This window comes from Oncorhynchus keta, chromosome 23, assembly GCF_023373465.1.
Source record: "Oncorhynchus keta strain PuntledgeMale-10-30-2019 chromosome 23, Oket_V2, whole genome shotgun sequence".
NCBI lineage: Eukaryota > Metazoa > Chordata > Actinopteri > Salmoniformes > Salmonidae > Oncorhynchus > Oncorhynchus keta.
This window is the reverse complement of record NC_068443.1, coordinates 17,376,601-17,392,479: the sequence shown is the minus strand read 5'-3', so window position 1 is coordinate 17,392,479 and position 15,879 is coordinate 17,376,601. Positions and strand designations below refer to the sequence as shown.

Below are 15,879 nucleotides of genomic sequence, written 5' to 3'. Positions count from 1 at the left end.
GAAAAAGTGTGACACCAATCAGGCCCCCGAGGAGTTTTCTACCCCTGAACATATTGACCCCAGCATGACTGTTCACTTGGATTAGGATAGGGGCTCGTAGGAGGGGGCTGATGTGGGCTTCTGCTGCTCTCCCTGAGAATCACTGAGAAACATACAGTATCTTTGAAGATGACAAGATCAAGTTTTTAATTGTAGGGTTATAAGAATTTAGATATCAAAAGATCAAATAGGGGGTGCTTGTACATGTGTGATATGGAAAAATGTTTTATGCATATCCCAACTCCCTCTGAGATACCCTCACGAGAGATCAGCCATTATTGACCACAATATGTTATGCAATAACTGTCACTTATGTTATGTAGGCTTAAACATAAGTTGTAACATAAGTTTTGCATGTTGTGAAGAATAGAAATGAGAAAAGATGATAAAAGAAGACAAGGGTGGGGTGCATAATTTATTTACTACTGTGTTTTAGTCCTTACTCATCCTTACTCATACAAGTTTTTAACCGCAGGTTATTGGAATGAGGAAGGAAATGTGCAAAGTCATGGTGCAGTGTGAGGTAGTCAAATACTCATAACAACTGAATGACTGCGCTGTGGCCATAGCCGGTGTTATAACATCGCGAGAATTTGAGCTGCAGTATATATTTTCAAGCGATTCTTCTCATTCTTTGCACTCCTCGTCTCAAGCTGCCGCAGTGGGACCGAAGTAGAGGTTTGTGTTATTGTACGCTTTGAATTTAACTTGAAAAGTAGGGAAAAATAATTATTTCGGTTACGGAAAAAAGACGGTTAAGTCAAAACTTAGTTATACCATGACTGTTTAGTAACACTTTTATTGCCTTCTCATTTTCTTTGTGTGCAATTTTATGTGTTTCAATCTATTGTACATTTCCATTGACGACAGAATAAATGCTGTTTAGCTTTTACAATCGTTTTTTGGGGGAGGATGTCAAAGTGAGAATGAGGAATGTCAAAATCAGATGAGGAAAATCACTGTCGAGAAAAAAACTCAGATCATTGTGAAACAATCCTGTTTTGCTTTCACTTTTAGTTAGTTCAGTAATACATATTTTTTTATGAAATAAGTTAAAGCAAACGACACATTTTCATATAGGATTTAATGAATCTATACTACAATCAAATTCCTATTAAAAAGAGGACTGTCACAGGCCTACGCGGCTAAATCGCGGTGCGTTTATTGGCTGAGTAAATTCCAAAGTGCGCCAGAGCGTCAGTTCACCTTGAACAGTGAACTCAAGTATTCGAATGCCCTGTTCGAGAACATTGTCTGCACAAGAGAAAGTTTGCCTACATGCACGTTGAGGAAAAATAACTGCGTGCGTGATAAAGTGAAGTTTTGTCAGGCAAGAACAACCAGTTGAACTCTTTGATTGATGCGTAAAATAAAGCCATAAATGCTCATTGAGGAAACACCTGTTGATTAGGTGTTGGAAATGAAAGAAGTGAGTTCTTCATTTGAATCTATGTCTTCCTTGTATTGCTTTCAGTTCTGTACACATTATATTTATAGCTTCAATGCTGAAAATATCTGCAGATGTACGATCTGTAATCAGTAGTAAAAAAAATATTGTAGCAAAAAATCATCTTGCATACTTATTATGTGGATTATAATTATAATTATTTTGGACCTTTCTTTTTATAAGGGTTGTTACAGAAAGTTTTCCTGCAGCAGGGGGATGAAGTTTAAATCGTACATATGTATAGAGAAAGAGCTTTCCAGTTCATCCTTCATGTCCAGTTATTTTACAGAGTGTTTTTGTCTACTGCCATTTAGTAGTTAATGTTGCTATACTGCACATTTGACGGATACATATTTGTTATTTTATTAGGATCCCCATTAGCTATTGCAAAGGCTGCAGCTAACTTTCCTGGGGTCTACATAAAACATGACATAATACATAACAATAATAGACAATGAACAGGTCAAGGACAGAGCTACATACATTTAAAATAAACAGTAGGAAACAAGTAAAGTGTCTTTTCCCCCAGGCAAAGTGAAGATGGCTGCAGGTAAAGCACGCATCGGGCATCTGGCCCCTGGCTTCACGGCCAAAGCAGTGATGCCAGACGGCCAGTTCAAAGACATCAGCATGTCTGATTACAGAGGTTGGTAGGCATACTACAACGCTTCATTCTATTCTGAACCTGAACTGGATTTTTTTGGCTCTGTGTGCTAGGATTTGTGGCTGGTTTCATGATTTTACAGTTTATTATTACATTAATGACCTATTAGTTACCTTGAATGCACACTGAATGTATTCATTGCTTCCAGGCTCCATTGGAATTCAATGTGTCTAATAGTGTGTCTATCTTGTGTTTGTGTCCTGTGCTGCCTGCCTGCAGGGAAGTATGTGGTGTTCTTCTTCTACCCGCTGGACTTCACCTTTGTGTGCCCCACTGAGATCATCGCCTTCAGTGACGCTGCCGAGGAGTTTAGGAAGATCGGTTGTGAGGTCATTGGTGCCTCTGTCGATTCCCACTTCTGCCATCTTGCTTGGTACTTGGGGCTTTTTCACTTAGATTTTTTTTTTGCCCCCCCTGAAAATGAAGCCCTAGGTGACACAGAATAAGTTACAGTGCAGCTACTACAGTTCTGTTATTCCCCATGCTCACAGAAACCCCTTTCCTACTATCCCTGTCCCGTCTGCATACCATGACTTGCAGGGATGCTTGGTCTCAGACAAAACAAAAAGACAGTCTCTTACGCTCTCTGTGTGTGTTTTTAAAGGACCAACACACCTCGTAAGCAGGGTGGTCTGGGTGCCATGAAGATTCCTCTGGTAGCCGACACACTGCGTTCCATCTCCACGGACTACGGGGTGTTGAAGGAGGATGAGGGCATCGCCTACAGGTGGGTTCACAACAGAAAAGGTTCTAGGGTCAAACTTCAGTGTCTCTGACCGACAAGGTCCAGCGTGCACAACACAAGACTGTGTTAATAGCCTGCTAAGCTAAAGCCTAGGCATTGGTTTGGGTAGCTAACACAAGTCATCAGGTTTCAGGCAAGGTACATATCACGCAAGCATTGTTCACCGAACCACCTCTGTTACATACGTCTGATCCTTTAGGTTTAGAAAAAAAATCACTCCATTTATTCCCTGTTTGCTTTTTCAGGGGCCTCTTCATCATTGACGACAAGGGCATCTTGAGGCAGATCACCATCAACGATCTGCCGGTAGGACGCTCCGTTGATGAGACCCTGCGTCTGGTGCAGGCCTTTCAGTTCACTGACAAACACGGAGAAGGTACATGACTACCCCTGCTGACTTTTTTTTCTCCAAAAACCATGCCACCTTATCCAGCATGGAATTAGCCCAACTTGTTGCAGTGCCATATTTCATCCTGGTCTCATAGACTAGATGTAACACAGTAAACAAAAATCTGAGACACCCAAGTTAGTATGATATGTTATGTCTGGTATGGTTACATAAGACAAAAGGTTATTTGAGGCAAAAACGAAAGGAGGGTGATTGGTCGGGGAGGATGGGTGGGCGTATAAATAGGGCCTTAATGATACCAGTATCACAATACTCGTTAGTATCGTGGTTAGGGGGACCACATGTCCCGGATTGTGTGGGACAGTCCCGCATTTCCAAACAATCATGTCCTGCATTTTATCAACAAATTCAACGACAACTCATTAGGGGAAAAAATGTTTATTTGTCCCATATTTCAGTCAAACATTCCAACCGATCTTGCAGTCACGTTGTGCTTATGAAAATATATACAGTATATCATAAGCATTTGGTAGCCTACTGGAGATGTTAAACACTTCTCCAATCTCATATTCTGCGCAAGACAAGATGATAGCCTTGCGACTTACAAAAAGTGTGTGTCTGATGAAGTAAGTAAATAGCCGTATTAGATTGAAAGATAAGATAATTTCGTCAAACCTGTGAGGCTCTCCATACTCATTAGTTGCTCATTCAACATATTTGCTACTACTAAACTCAACAAACATAAATGTTTCCCAGATTTTCATAAAACAGCCACACATGTGATTTCTCGTTTCTGCATCACCAAAATATGTGCGAGGCAATAGAGTAGGCTGGGTGCGCTTCAATTGCTTGTTCGATTCAGAGCGCACCGGAGTTTCTCCACCACTTCTCACAATGGTGCTTGTTTAGTAAAGTTACATCAAAGCTGAATCAATGTCTTGGAAGATCACGTAATGATTAATTAGTATTCTTCATAACATAACCAAATATAATAGCATTGTATAACTTCACTATTACACTAAAAACACCACCTAATTTCTTATGAGATGGTTAGTTGAATAGTCCCAAAAAATAGGCAGATTTTGCTTTGATTGGAACAAAGTACAGGAAGGCTAAATTGTTTGTTAATTAACACCATCTGCTGTAATTTGCTTACGAAACTGTAATTCAAGAAGATCTTGAATGCATATTCCCATGAAACTGATTGAGATCAAATTATTGGCATGCAGACGAAGTTTTGGAGATTTCACTGTTAAAACGTGAATAATTATTATTGACAATGACAATGATGATGCCATGTCCTATTTTGAAATTAGGTATGCCTAACTTGGTGTTTGAGGGTATTAAGAATATATTTTTTACATTTAGACAATATGTGTGGGCATAGACAGATTGGAGAATGCATTTGCTGCATATTCTATAATGATATTCAATAGGCTAAATCTGTCGGTACAAACTGAGAAACGATGACGTCATTTTAATTGCTCTCCTGGAACATAAAACATTTGCACTGCTCCTTGCGTGGGATTTGTGTGTGTGTGTCTGGGGGTGGCGGCTGTCAAATGTTTTTTTGCACGTAGGCTACACGGTCCCGCGAATGTCCCACAAAACTATCATGTTATCTCACATTTGGGTATTTTAAATGTGGTCACTAATCGTGGCAAGGAAACAAAACACAAAGCATTTTTAATTTATTTAGGAAAACAGCCCTAATGTAGGAAACAAAATCATTATGTTGACATCTAGAGTCACATTGATTTATTTTCCAAGCTATAGCACACAACATTTTACATACTGCAGGTTTTTAAAGGTCCAGAGTTTGGTGTGCATTGTGTTTTCATTTTTGCCATGGAAAACATCATGATACTGGTATCATCACAGCCCTATGTATAATGCAAACATCTACCATCCCAAAGGTTGCGTGATCGAATCTCATCATGGACAACTTTAGCAACTACTTAGTACTTTTTTGGTACTTTGCGACTACTTAGCATGTTAGCTAACCCTTCCTCTAACCAAAACCATTTAACCTACGTAACTCTTAACCCTGACCCCTGGCCTAGCTAACATTAGCCACCTAACTAACGTTAGCAACCTAGCTAACATTAGCCACAACAAATTGAAATTTGTAACAATTTCTCCCAAGTGGCGCAGTGGTCTAAGGCACTGCATCTCAGTACCTGGTTCAAATCCAGGCTGTATCACATCCTGGCTGTGATTGGGCGTCCCATAGGGCAGTGCACAATTGGCCCAGCATCGTCTTGGTTTGGCTGGAGTAGGCTGTCATTGTAAATAAGAATTTGTTCTTAATTGACTTTCCTTTTATTTTTTATTTTATTTCACCTTTATTTAACCAGATAGGCTAGTTGAGAACAAGTTCTCATTTACAACTGCGACCTGGCCAAGATAAAGCATAGCAGTGTGAACAGACAACACAGAGTTACACATGGAGTAAACAATTAACAAGTCAATAACACAGTAGAGAAAAAAAAGAAATAAAAGAGAGTCTATATACATTGTGTGCAAAAGGCATGAGGAGGTAGGCGAATAATTACAATTTTGCAGATTAACACTGGAGTGATAAATGATCAGATGGTCATGTACAGGTAGAGATACTGGTGTGCAAAAGAGCAGAAAAGTAAATAATTATAAACAGTATGGGGATGAGGTATGTAAATTGGGTGGGCTATTTACCGATAGACTATGTACAGCTGCAGCGATCGGTTAGCTGCTCAGATAGCAGATGTTTGAAGTTGGTGAGGGAGATAAAAGTTTCCAACTTCAGCGATTTTTGCAATTCGTTCCAGTCACAGGCATCAGAGAACTGGAACGAAAGGCGGCCAAATGAGGTGTTGGCTTTAGGGATGATCAGTGAGATACACCTGCTGGAGCGCGTGCTACGGGTGGGTGTTGCCATCGTGACCAGTGAACTGAGATAAGGCGGAGCTTTACGTAGCATGGACTTGTAGATGACCTGGAGCCAATGGGTCTGGTGACGAATATGTAGCGAGGGCCAGCCGACTAGAGCATACAGGTCGCAGTGGTGGGTGGTATAAGGTGCTTTAGTAACAAAACGGATGGCACTGTGTTAAACTGCATCCAGTTTGCTGAGTAGAGTATTGGAAGCTATTTTGTAGATGACATCGCCAAAGTCGAGGATCGGTAGGATAGTCAGTTTTACTAGGGTAAGTACCTTGTGAAATAAAGGTTCAATTTAAAAATAAAAAAAATATATGTTACCTGAGTCCAGGTTGCATATTTCACTATGTACCATCAGCAGTCACATGCATTATGTGAATAGCAATTAGGTCACTATTACCACTCTCCCTTTGGAGGTAACATCCCAGTTTTGCATGGACTGGGAATGATAGGCTGATAGTAGATATCATCAGAGGGTATAAAAGTTAGAAGCTCAGGTTCAAAGTGTGTTTTGCTTATCATGCTGCACTGTTCTGAAACTCACACTTCTTCTCTGGTGTTTCCTCACAGTCTGTCCTGCTGGCTGGAAACCAGGAAGTGACACCATCAAGCCCGACGTGCAGAAGAGCAAAGACTTCTTCTCCAAGCAGCAGTAAGACGACACATGTCTGAAGCCTGCTGTAGGACAGCTAGAATTACAGTACATTTCAAGAGAACAATGGTGAAGAGCAGTAGCCTACCTCTGTGCCTGAGAACTGTAGAACAACATCTTCAGCATCCCCTTATCTCATGTGTTTGGGTAGAGTGGAAATTATTATGACCAAACTATGAAGATTATATTAACGTATAGCTTGGAGATGTTTTATATTTTAGTTACTCTTATCTTAGTGTCATTGATGTCGGCCTATTTTATTCTGCTGTATCATTTTTGTAACATCTGAGGTGGACATTCGTTTTTGCCTTTAGGCCACAGATGGGATAGTCTGAAATGAGGAACAGAAGCTTTACAGGACAAAACTTGTGGCAAAAACTCAGTTAGCTTTTTGTCTCTTTATTTACAACTCAATGTCATTTCACCTTATAAATAAAAACTTTTAACGTTTTTTTCTTGCCATGCTTTATAATAATAACACACTAAACACGTTTTTTGATTACGTGCTGTATTACTTTTTATGATGAAAATGAAATATAAGATGGATGAATTTGAAAAAAACGTTATTTTTTTGTTGTAAAACTGCGTCCAAGATGTCCGACCGTTGATTTCAAGGTAATCTACTCATGTTCACATACTGTACGTATATTCATATGTGGGTTCCTTCCGGTTTAATCATGTAGGATTTATTGCGGCCAGCACTAGCCAAATGAACAACTAAAATGAACAAGTCACTCAGAAAAATGAATCATGACTCGAGTCAGTAAAAAGAGTCGTTCAAAAAGAACGAATCGTTCGAGAACTGCACATCACAACTGTGCAGTTAACGTGGCCTCAATTTGATGTTACTTTGTAACTATAACATTGCTAAGATTCCTGCAAAATTATCTGCTTTTCATAGACGAAGAAGTATTCTTAGCGTGATCATTAATATATAAACATAATTTCCCCCACATAGGTATTTCATTTGGAACTATAAGGACATTTTGTATAGAAACAGGTCTTGAATTTTTAAGAACTGGTTCAATAATCATATCCTCCTGGTGAGTCAACATTTTAATGCAGAAGGATTGTTACTCAATTATGAGGAATTTTTATCTCGTTACAATATCCCTGTAACACCTAGAGTTCGCCATAGTCTTTGATGCTATTCCATCTGGAACTCTCATGTTATTTAGAGGTGTAGCCAGACCTCACCTTCTTGACCTACCCTCACTTAATCCAGTTAACTCTCCAATAGGGAAAATATGTTTCTCCTTGCTCCCTCAGAACAACAGATCTATACGTGCTTTTTTCAAAGGGATATTGCATCCATTCCTTATGTCACAAGTTACTGGAATACATTGGTCACTAATATATGTTGGGGAAAAGTCTGGTTATTACCACACATGCTTGTTAACAAGGTCAAAGAGGTCTCTTTCAGAATGATCCATAAGTATTACCCTGTGAATCATTACCTGAAGAAAATCAAAAAAGACATTGATTGTACTTTTTGTGTTGAGCATCCAGAAACAGTTTCGCATTTATTTTGCCATTGTCTACATGTAAAACAATTATGGAAAGATATTCAGTTTTATAATTGTTAATATTCTTGATTACTTTAAAAAAAAAAATTTTTATGGGAGAATGTGCTGCTCTGTCTCCTTAACCAAAGATAAAGAAAAAACATTTTACATCGTAAATGTAATTGTGCTAATGTAAAAATGTCATATTCATAAATGTAAATTCACTGATAAAAAAACACCCTTCCGTGTTTTCTATAAGGAATTCGAGCAGTACATTAAGACCATTCAACATTATTCTAATAAGAAAGCTGTTAAAACAATAAATATGTGTGTGTGTTTTTTTTGGTCTTTGTATAATCTGTAATTTGTTGTACCCCCTAGCATATGTTATCATTGTCTATGTGTGTACTTCTTGTATGTATACACACTATTCTACGTTAGGAAAAAAAGAGTGCAGTTAAACTCGGTCTCGCGGTACTTTTTACCTCAGGTTGAACAAGGGGGTAGGTACGCTAGCTACCTAGTGGTTTTGTCTATGACAAAAGTATATCAGATGAACGTTAGCTACCTATAAACACTTATTTTAACAATAAATACATACTTTTTAAATAATTGACAGTACTGTAAAGTTAGGTCGCTAGCTACTGGAAATTAGCTAACGACAAACCAACAACGTTCACGATGGCAGCTGGAAAGATGTGTAGTAGGCCAAAAAAACAGGAGACAGCAGAGGTATGACAACGGAACACTTGATTAATATGAGCTTGTGTAAATGTATATCGAAACTAATATACGTTTCACTCGGTGAAACGGAGAAAACGTACTTTCAATCTGCAATGATATTAGCTGGCATAGTTAGCTATTTTACGTCAGTTCTGTCATTTGGCGTACTCAAGTGGTCTTGCATGAGAACTGCACTGTCATTGAACATCCCACCAGATTCGGAAATGATTTTCCCCCTCTGTAGTGGACCAGTTTATTTCAAAACGAACTGAAAACTGAAGAAAAGTCCCTGGTCTTTGTGAAGCGAATGATGGCCCTCGCCGTTTCTTCCATCACATATCTCAGAGGAATATTCCCTGAGGACGCCTACAGATCTCGATATCTAGAAGGTGATGTGAGGGCAGTTAAAGTTATTTTTCAAAGACATGTTGTTTAAAAATGTTGTAAACAAGCACATGCATAACGTTAATTGTGTCACCACTCACCACACAACCAAAAATAATACTGTCTTTATAATAGTGTCTTTTTCAGCAATTGTTTTTATGTATCCACCAGATTTATGCATCAAAGTTTTACGAGAAGACTGCACAACACCTGGTGTCTGCAAAATTGTAAAGTGGTAAGTACATTATTTTGCAGGACAGACATATTTCCAGTTCATACAAAACAGCAGCTTCCCACGTCAGACAACACTCAAATTACATTTGATGGTGGTCATATTCTGACATTAAATTATTATTTTGAAGGCTGATGGGGTGCTTCGACGCATTAGAGAGAGGATATGTAAGTACAGGACCTTATGGTTCTTTTAAATGTGTTTCATCATTTTGTTTTGTTTTTAACAGACAATTTGTGGCTATTTTCTTATCTTTTTACAGCTTCAGGTTGTGTTCATTGGGGTAGGTGAATCTAGGCAACAATGTGTCTTTTCTAAATACATATTTTGTCCTCAACTGTTGTATTTAAAAATGGTCTCACTATTTCAATGAAATGGAAGCTTTATAATTTGTATAATATGATATGCAGGTCTGCACCAATCCAGATAATCCCAACGTAAGTTCTCACTCCTTAAAACCCTTCACACACACACAGACCTAAGTTCCTTGAAGTTCCATTGCTTCTAAAATGTTAATGGTTGCTTCTCCCTCCATTAGTGCATCATCGAGTCATACCAGTTCAAGTTCACATACACAGACAAAGGACCACAGATGGACATTCTGAGGTGAATTTGTGGCTTCAATCTTCTCATTTAAGCTTTGATTCAGCCTAAGGTAAATATCTGATCTCCTTTTGAATCCCCAGAAACCAGAATGTGGAGATGCAGATCACGATGGAGGATACCAAGAAGGCCTCTGTCCTCTTGATCAGGAAGCTGTTTCTCCTCATGCAGAACTTGGACGTGCTCCCCAATGATGTCTGCCTCACCATGAAGCTCTACTACTTTGATGACAGTAAGGCAAATCCCTTTGTTTTTGTTGACAGTAAGGGACCGGCAGTCAGGAGTCATGATTGCAGTCAAATTCCATGTGACCATGAGTCACAGTAACTAGGTTTCTCCAAAACTGTGCGCTGATGGTCATTAGTAGCCTACCAAACTTGCTAATGGCCAGTTGTTAATATTCGGTACTCAGCATTCTACTGTCCCACTAATCACTCTGACATCAATGCAAATGCATTCGAAAATCAAAACAAACACTTAATCAAATTTTATTGGTCACATACACATATTTAGCAGATGTACTTGTGGGTGTAGCGAATTGCTTGTCTGCGGGTGTAGCGAAATGCTTGTCTGCGGGTGTAGTGAAATGCTTGTCTGCGGGTGTAGTGAAATGCTTGTCTGCGGGTGTAGTGAAATGCTTGTCTGCGGGTGTAGTGAAATACTTGTCTGCGAGTGTAGCGAAATGCTTGTCTGCGAGTGTAGCGAATAGCTGGTTGATGCATGGAATAAAATAAATGTTCCTGTTGCGCAACATTTGTATAGGCAATGCAATTGCGTGAGAGAACTGAGTTATGATGGCCTCTATTATTAAAAATAGGAAGATCATGAGCTTTCTATAGGCTCGGCCTACTGTATGTATTTCCCAACTTTCCAAATATTAAGCACATTGCTTCGCTTTACGATAAAAGTAGCCTACCTGGCTGGCCTGAAAATTAACCACTGGAAAAACGTACTCCCATTTGCTTTTCAAGTGCATACAGATGACATATGTATTCTTTTTTTACCTTGCCCCTGTTCCGACAGGTGCATGATAATGGCCCATTCTAAATCAAAACTACTTTTACACACATTATTTAGTATATGTAAAGACAAGATTAAATTGAAAATAGTCTGAATGGTAAGAATATTATCACTTGTGAATGATGCACAGCGCATGCATGTTTCTTGTGGCTTTTTCAAATCGTAGTTGTATGCACCCTGTAGCCTAGCCCATAGGCTTATACAGTGCCTTCAGAAAGTATTCGGACCCCTTGACGTTTTCTACATTTTGTTTACGTTACAGTCTTATTCTTAAATTGATTACACTTTTTCTTTAAAAAAGCATTTTTGCAAATGTATAACTGAAATATCACAAATGTAGTCAGACCCTTTACTCAGTGCTTTGTTGAAGCACCTTTGGCAGTGATTACAGTCTCAAGTCTTCTTGGGTATGACACTACAAGCTTGGCACACCTGTATTTGGGGGAGTTTCTCCCAATCTTCTCTGCAGATCCTCTCAAACTGAGAGGATCTGAGATGGGGAGTGTTGCTACACAGCTAATTTCAGGTCTCTCCAGAGATGTTCGATCAGGTTCAAGTCTGGGCTCTGGTTGGGCCACTCGAGGACATTCAGAGACTTGTCCCGAAGCCACTCCTGCATTGTCTTGGCTGTGTGCTTAGGGCCGTTGTCCTGTTGGAAGGTGAGCTGGAGCAGGTTTTCATCAAGGATCTCTCTGTACTTGGCTCTATTTATCTTTGCCTCAATCTTGACTAGTCTCCCAGTCCCTGCAGCTGAAAAACATCCCCACAGCATGATGCTGCCACCATCATGCTTCACCGTAGGGATGGTGCCAGGCTTTATCCAGACGTGACGCTTGGCATTCAGTCCAAAGAGTTCAATATATCTATATATATATATATATATGCCATTTAGCAGACGCTTTTATCCAAAGCGACTTACAGTCATGTGTGCATACATTCTACGTATGGGTGGTCCCGGGGATTGAACCCACTACCCTGGCGTTACAAGCGCCATGCTCTACCAACTGAGCTACAGAAGGTAGCTCAGGTAGCTTATTTACAATGATGGCCTACCCCGGCTAAACCCTGACAATCTTGGTTTCGCTAGACCAGAGCATCTTATTTGTCATGGTCTGAGTCTTTAGGTGCCTTTTACTGAGGAGTGGCTTCCGTCTGGCCACTCTACCACAAAGGCCTGATTGGTGGAGTGCTGCAGAGATAGTTTTCCTTCTGGACAGTTCTCCCATCTCCACAGAGGAACTCTAGAGCTCTGTCTGAGAGACCATCAGGTTTTTGGTCACCTCCCTGACCAAGGCCCTTCTACCCCTATTGCTCAATTTGGCCGGGCGGGCCAGCTCTAGGAAGATTCTTGGTGGTTCCAAACTTCTTCCATTTAAGAATGATAGAGGCCACTGTGTTCTTGGGAACCTTCAATGCTGTAGACATTTTTTGGTACCCTTCCCCAGATCTATGCCTCGACACAATCTGTATCGGAGCTCTACGGACAATTCCTTCAACCCAATGGTTTGGTTTTTGCTCTGAAATGGACTGTCAACTGTGGGACCTTATATAGACAGGTGTGTGCCTTTCCAAATCATGTCCAATTGAATTTACCACAGGTGGACTCCAATCAAGTTGTAGAAACATGTCAAGGATGGTCAATAGAAACAGGATGCACCTGAGCTCAATTTCTAAAAACCTGTTTTCACTTTGTGTAGATTCCAGAGGGAAAGGCTGTAATTTAAAAATATGGCTGTAATTTAACAACATGTGGAAAAAGTCAAGGGGTCTGAATACTTTCCCGAAGGCACTGTATGTCTTGCTAAGTTTTGTATCACAACTGAAGTGGCCAAATAACTCCAAACATAGCTTATATAGGCCCAAGACACCTGGAACATGTTTGGGGAGCCAGCCCATAGACTACAGAGCCTCTATTTAACCTTTATTTAACCAGGCAAGTCAGTTATGAACAAATTCTTATTTACAATGATGGCCTACCCCGGCTAAACCCTGACAGCGCTGGAATGAGAGACTGATGAGAGACTGATGAAGTGTGTGCTGCCTGCGCAAGAAACAGAGCAGAGCACTTCCCTTTCATGCAACTTTTTCAAAATAATAATTTGTCGCATCATGCAGCCTTACATGCTGACCAAAACACTTGCTTGCGCGCATGTTGATATTGTCCACCCCACACCAGATGTTATCAGGACACAGGTTGAAATATAAAAACAAACTCTGAACCAACTGTATTAATTTGGGGATAGGTTGAAAAGCATTAAACTTTTATGGCAATTTAGCTAGCTAGCTGTTTCTAACTAATTTGTCCTGGGATATAAACATTGGGTTGTTATTTGACCTGAAATGGACAAGTTACTCTACTTCAACAATTAATCCACAGATAAAAGGTTAAACAGAGTTAGTTTCTAGTAATTTCCTTCTTCAGGATTCTTCTTCTTCTTTGGACTTTATATGACAGTTGGCAACCAACTTTAAGGTGCATTACCACCAACAACTGGACTGGAGTGTTGACCTCAGTTCGCCTTTCAATCACCCACGTGGGAATATGCTCCTTAAAACCAATGAGATGGGAGAGGCGGGACTTGCAGTGCGTCACACATCACAAATAGAAAGAACCAAGTTCTATTTTAGCGCCTGACTAAGGAGACGCTCGTTGACATACGCAAGCAGTCTGGGTGCAATGATTGAATAACATGTATGTGTACATTTATTTTGCAATGCGCGCACGACGCAAGCGGTGTGGTCAGCATGCTAGAATGTATTAGAAATCAAACATATAGCCTAAGGTTTGTATAACAACTAAAGTTGCATAAATAACTTTTAAGCATATAGGAGGACCTGTTTCTTTAACTGCTCAACACAGAATGGCCGCATGTGCGCACTCCCTCAAATTGTTTGGGGAAAAATATCCTTTCCATTTTAATCAGCTATGTTCAATTGTATTGTTAGTACTATAAAATAATGCCACTGGAATTATAAGCAAATCTTGCCTGCTAAATGAACTAGTGTAGCCCACAGCCAGTTGGCTGTGAAAGTTGGCTGCTTCTCATTAAATTCATTGTAGTTTTAGTCAAATACGATGTCTCTTTGTTGCATTACATTATGCAGTTGTTTAATAGGACTTCACAAAGCATGATGTTCAGTGAGTCAGTCAATCAATCATTAATTATTCCGTTTTTTCCCCTTCCTCTCTACCCAGTCACCCCTGCTGACTATGAGCCTCCAGGTTTCAAGGAGGGGGTGAACGACAACCTGTGGTTCGAGGGCATGGCGGTGCACTTCAGAGTGGGTGAGGTGCACACCCCTTTCCACGCCCTGAAGGTGAGGGTGGCGGCGGAGCAGGGCCGCGTGGAGAAGCTGCAAGAGGGGAACTACCTGAAGGAGAATCAGGTCTCAACGGCTACGCATAGGACTCTGCCAGGGCTGGCGCCAACTGGTGCACAGGTGGGCTGTTCTTAACTAAAGCACAAATAAAATGGCTAACTTGAACATGTTTGATCTGAAGACAGGAGTCTTCGATCTACACACTTAGCACATTTCATTATTTGCATTGATCTAACTGCCAAGGTTTTAGTCACAGTAGATTGCTGATATTTACTGTCTTGTTTGATTATTCACAGGATCCTGACAATGAGAGATACAAAGATGACTTTCCCTCTGAAGATGGTAATAAGGAATGATAATCACATCAATCTCTTTTACTTTCATCGTATGAAACCTGGATGCGTTTTATGGTACAATAAATTAACTAATTTAACATATCGATAATAGCTTATTTTTTTCTCTCTAAGAGTCTGCACAGTTCAAGAAACCCAAGAAACCTGTGGCAAAGGTAAGTGAGTTTGTGGGCAGTTGGTTGGTTGTGGTCAACAATGGTTTGCGTGTTGTATTTTTGGAGGAAGAGAAAAACTATATTCTTTCAAACAGAGTAAAGGTGCTGCCAATAAACTGGCAAAGAAAAAAGGAAGAAAAGAGCAATAAAAATGTTTTGATGAAGACAGCAATGAAGACCCTGCTTTTTCAGCTTCCTGTCAGACACAGTAAACATGAATGTGGATCGAGGATGTAACTTCCTCATTAGATTACAAGGATTTTACTCACCAAGCATGTTTACATGAATGTTTCATTTCTATGCCTGTTTGAACATTTTTAAAACCCGAGTAGTAAAGCCAGCCTTAAGGTATTTATTTTGCAGTTCATTGCCTGTACAACACATAATATATAGCTACAATATCTTAGACATTTCTAATATATTTTCCCATTCATAGGAAAATCAATTCCATTTGTTTTATTGTAGCTGTATATTTTTTATACTTTGTTCTTTAACTTTTATTTTTTATGAAATTAATTAAAAACTTATGACATGCTGGTTCCATATGTGATGCCTGAAATATACAATATTGTAAGTATGATATTTATGGAATTAAAGCTTTACTTCAAAAGCCCGTTTATAAACTTGTCATGCATATTAATGAAGAAATGAAAAAGGGTGAAATGAAAATACATGCACACAGCTTTGAAGTGGTAAACATTGATTTGGTGATACATACAAAGTACAAGTAAAAATAAGATTGTACAAAGAAATGGGGCAGTAGGTAGC

At 39.6% G+C, this 15,879-nt stretch overlaps 2 protein-coding genes across 2 annotated transcripts; both read left to right on the top strand.

Moving 5' to 3' along the window:
- Positions 1–565: 565 nt before the first annotated feature.
- prdx1 (peroxiredoxin 1) lies at positions 566–7,266 on the top strand. The gene is made up of 6 exons (XM_035799614.2): positions 566–717; positions 2,016–2,132; positions 2,370–2,523; positions 2,755–2,877; positions 3,141–3,271; positions 6,734–7,266. Exons 2-6 carry the CDS (start codon positions 2,027–2,029, stop codon positions 6,817–6,819), a joined length of 600 nt encoding a protein of 199 aa, XP_035655507.1. The 5' UTR covers positions 566–717; positions 2,016–2,026; the 3' UTR covers positions 6,820–7,266.
- Positions 7,267–7,419: 153 nt separating this feature from the next.
- zte38 (zebrafish testis-expressed 38) lies at positions 7,420–15,724 on the top strand. Its single transcript, XM_035799612.2, has 12 exons — positions 7,420–9,052; positions 9,288–9,432; positions 9,599–9,662; positions 9,790–9,826; positions 9,922–9,942; positions 10,070–10,096; positions 10,198–10,265; positions 10,346–10,494; positions 14,479–14,723; positions 14,900–14,945; positions 15,071–15,111; positions 15,207–15,724. The coding sequence occupies exons 1-12, from the start codon at positions 9,002–9,004 to the stop codon at positions 15,258–15,260; spliced, it is 948 nt and encodes a 315-aa protein (XP_035655505.1). The 5' UTR covers positions 7,420–9,001; the 3' UTR covers positions 15,261–15,724.
- The last annotated feature ends 155 nt before the right edge of the window (positions 15,725–15,879 follow it).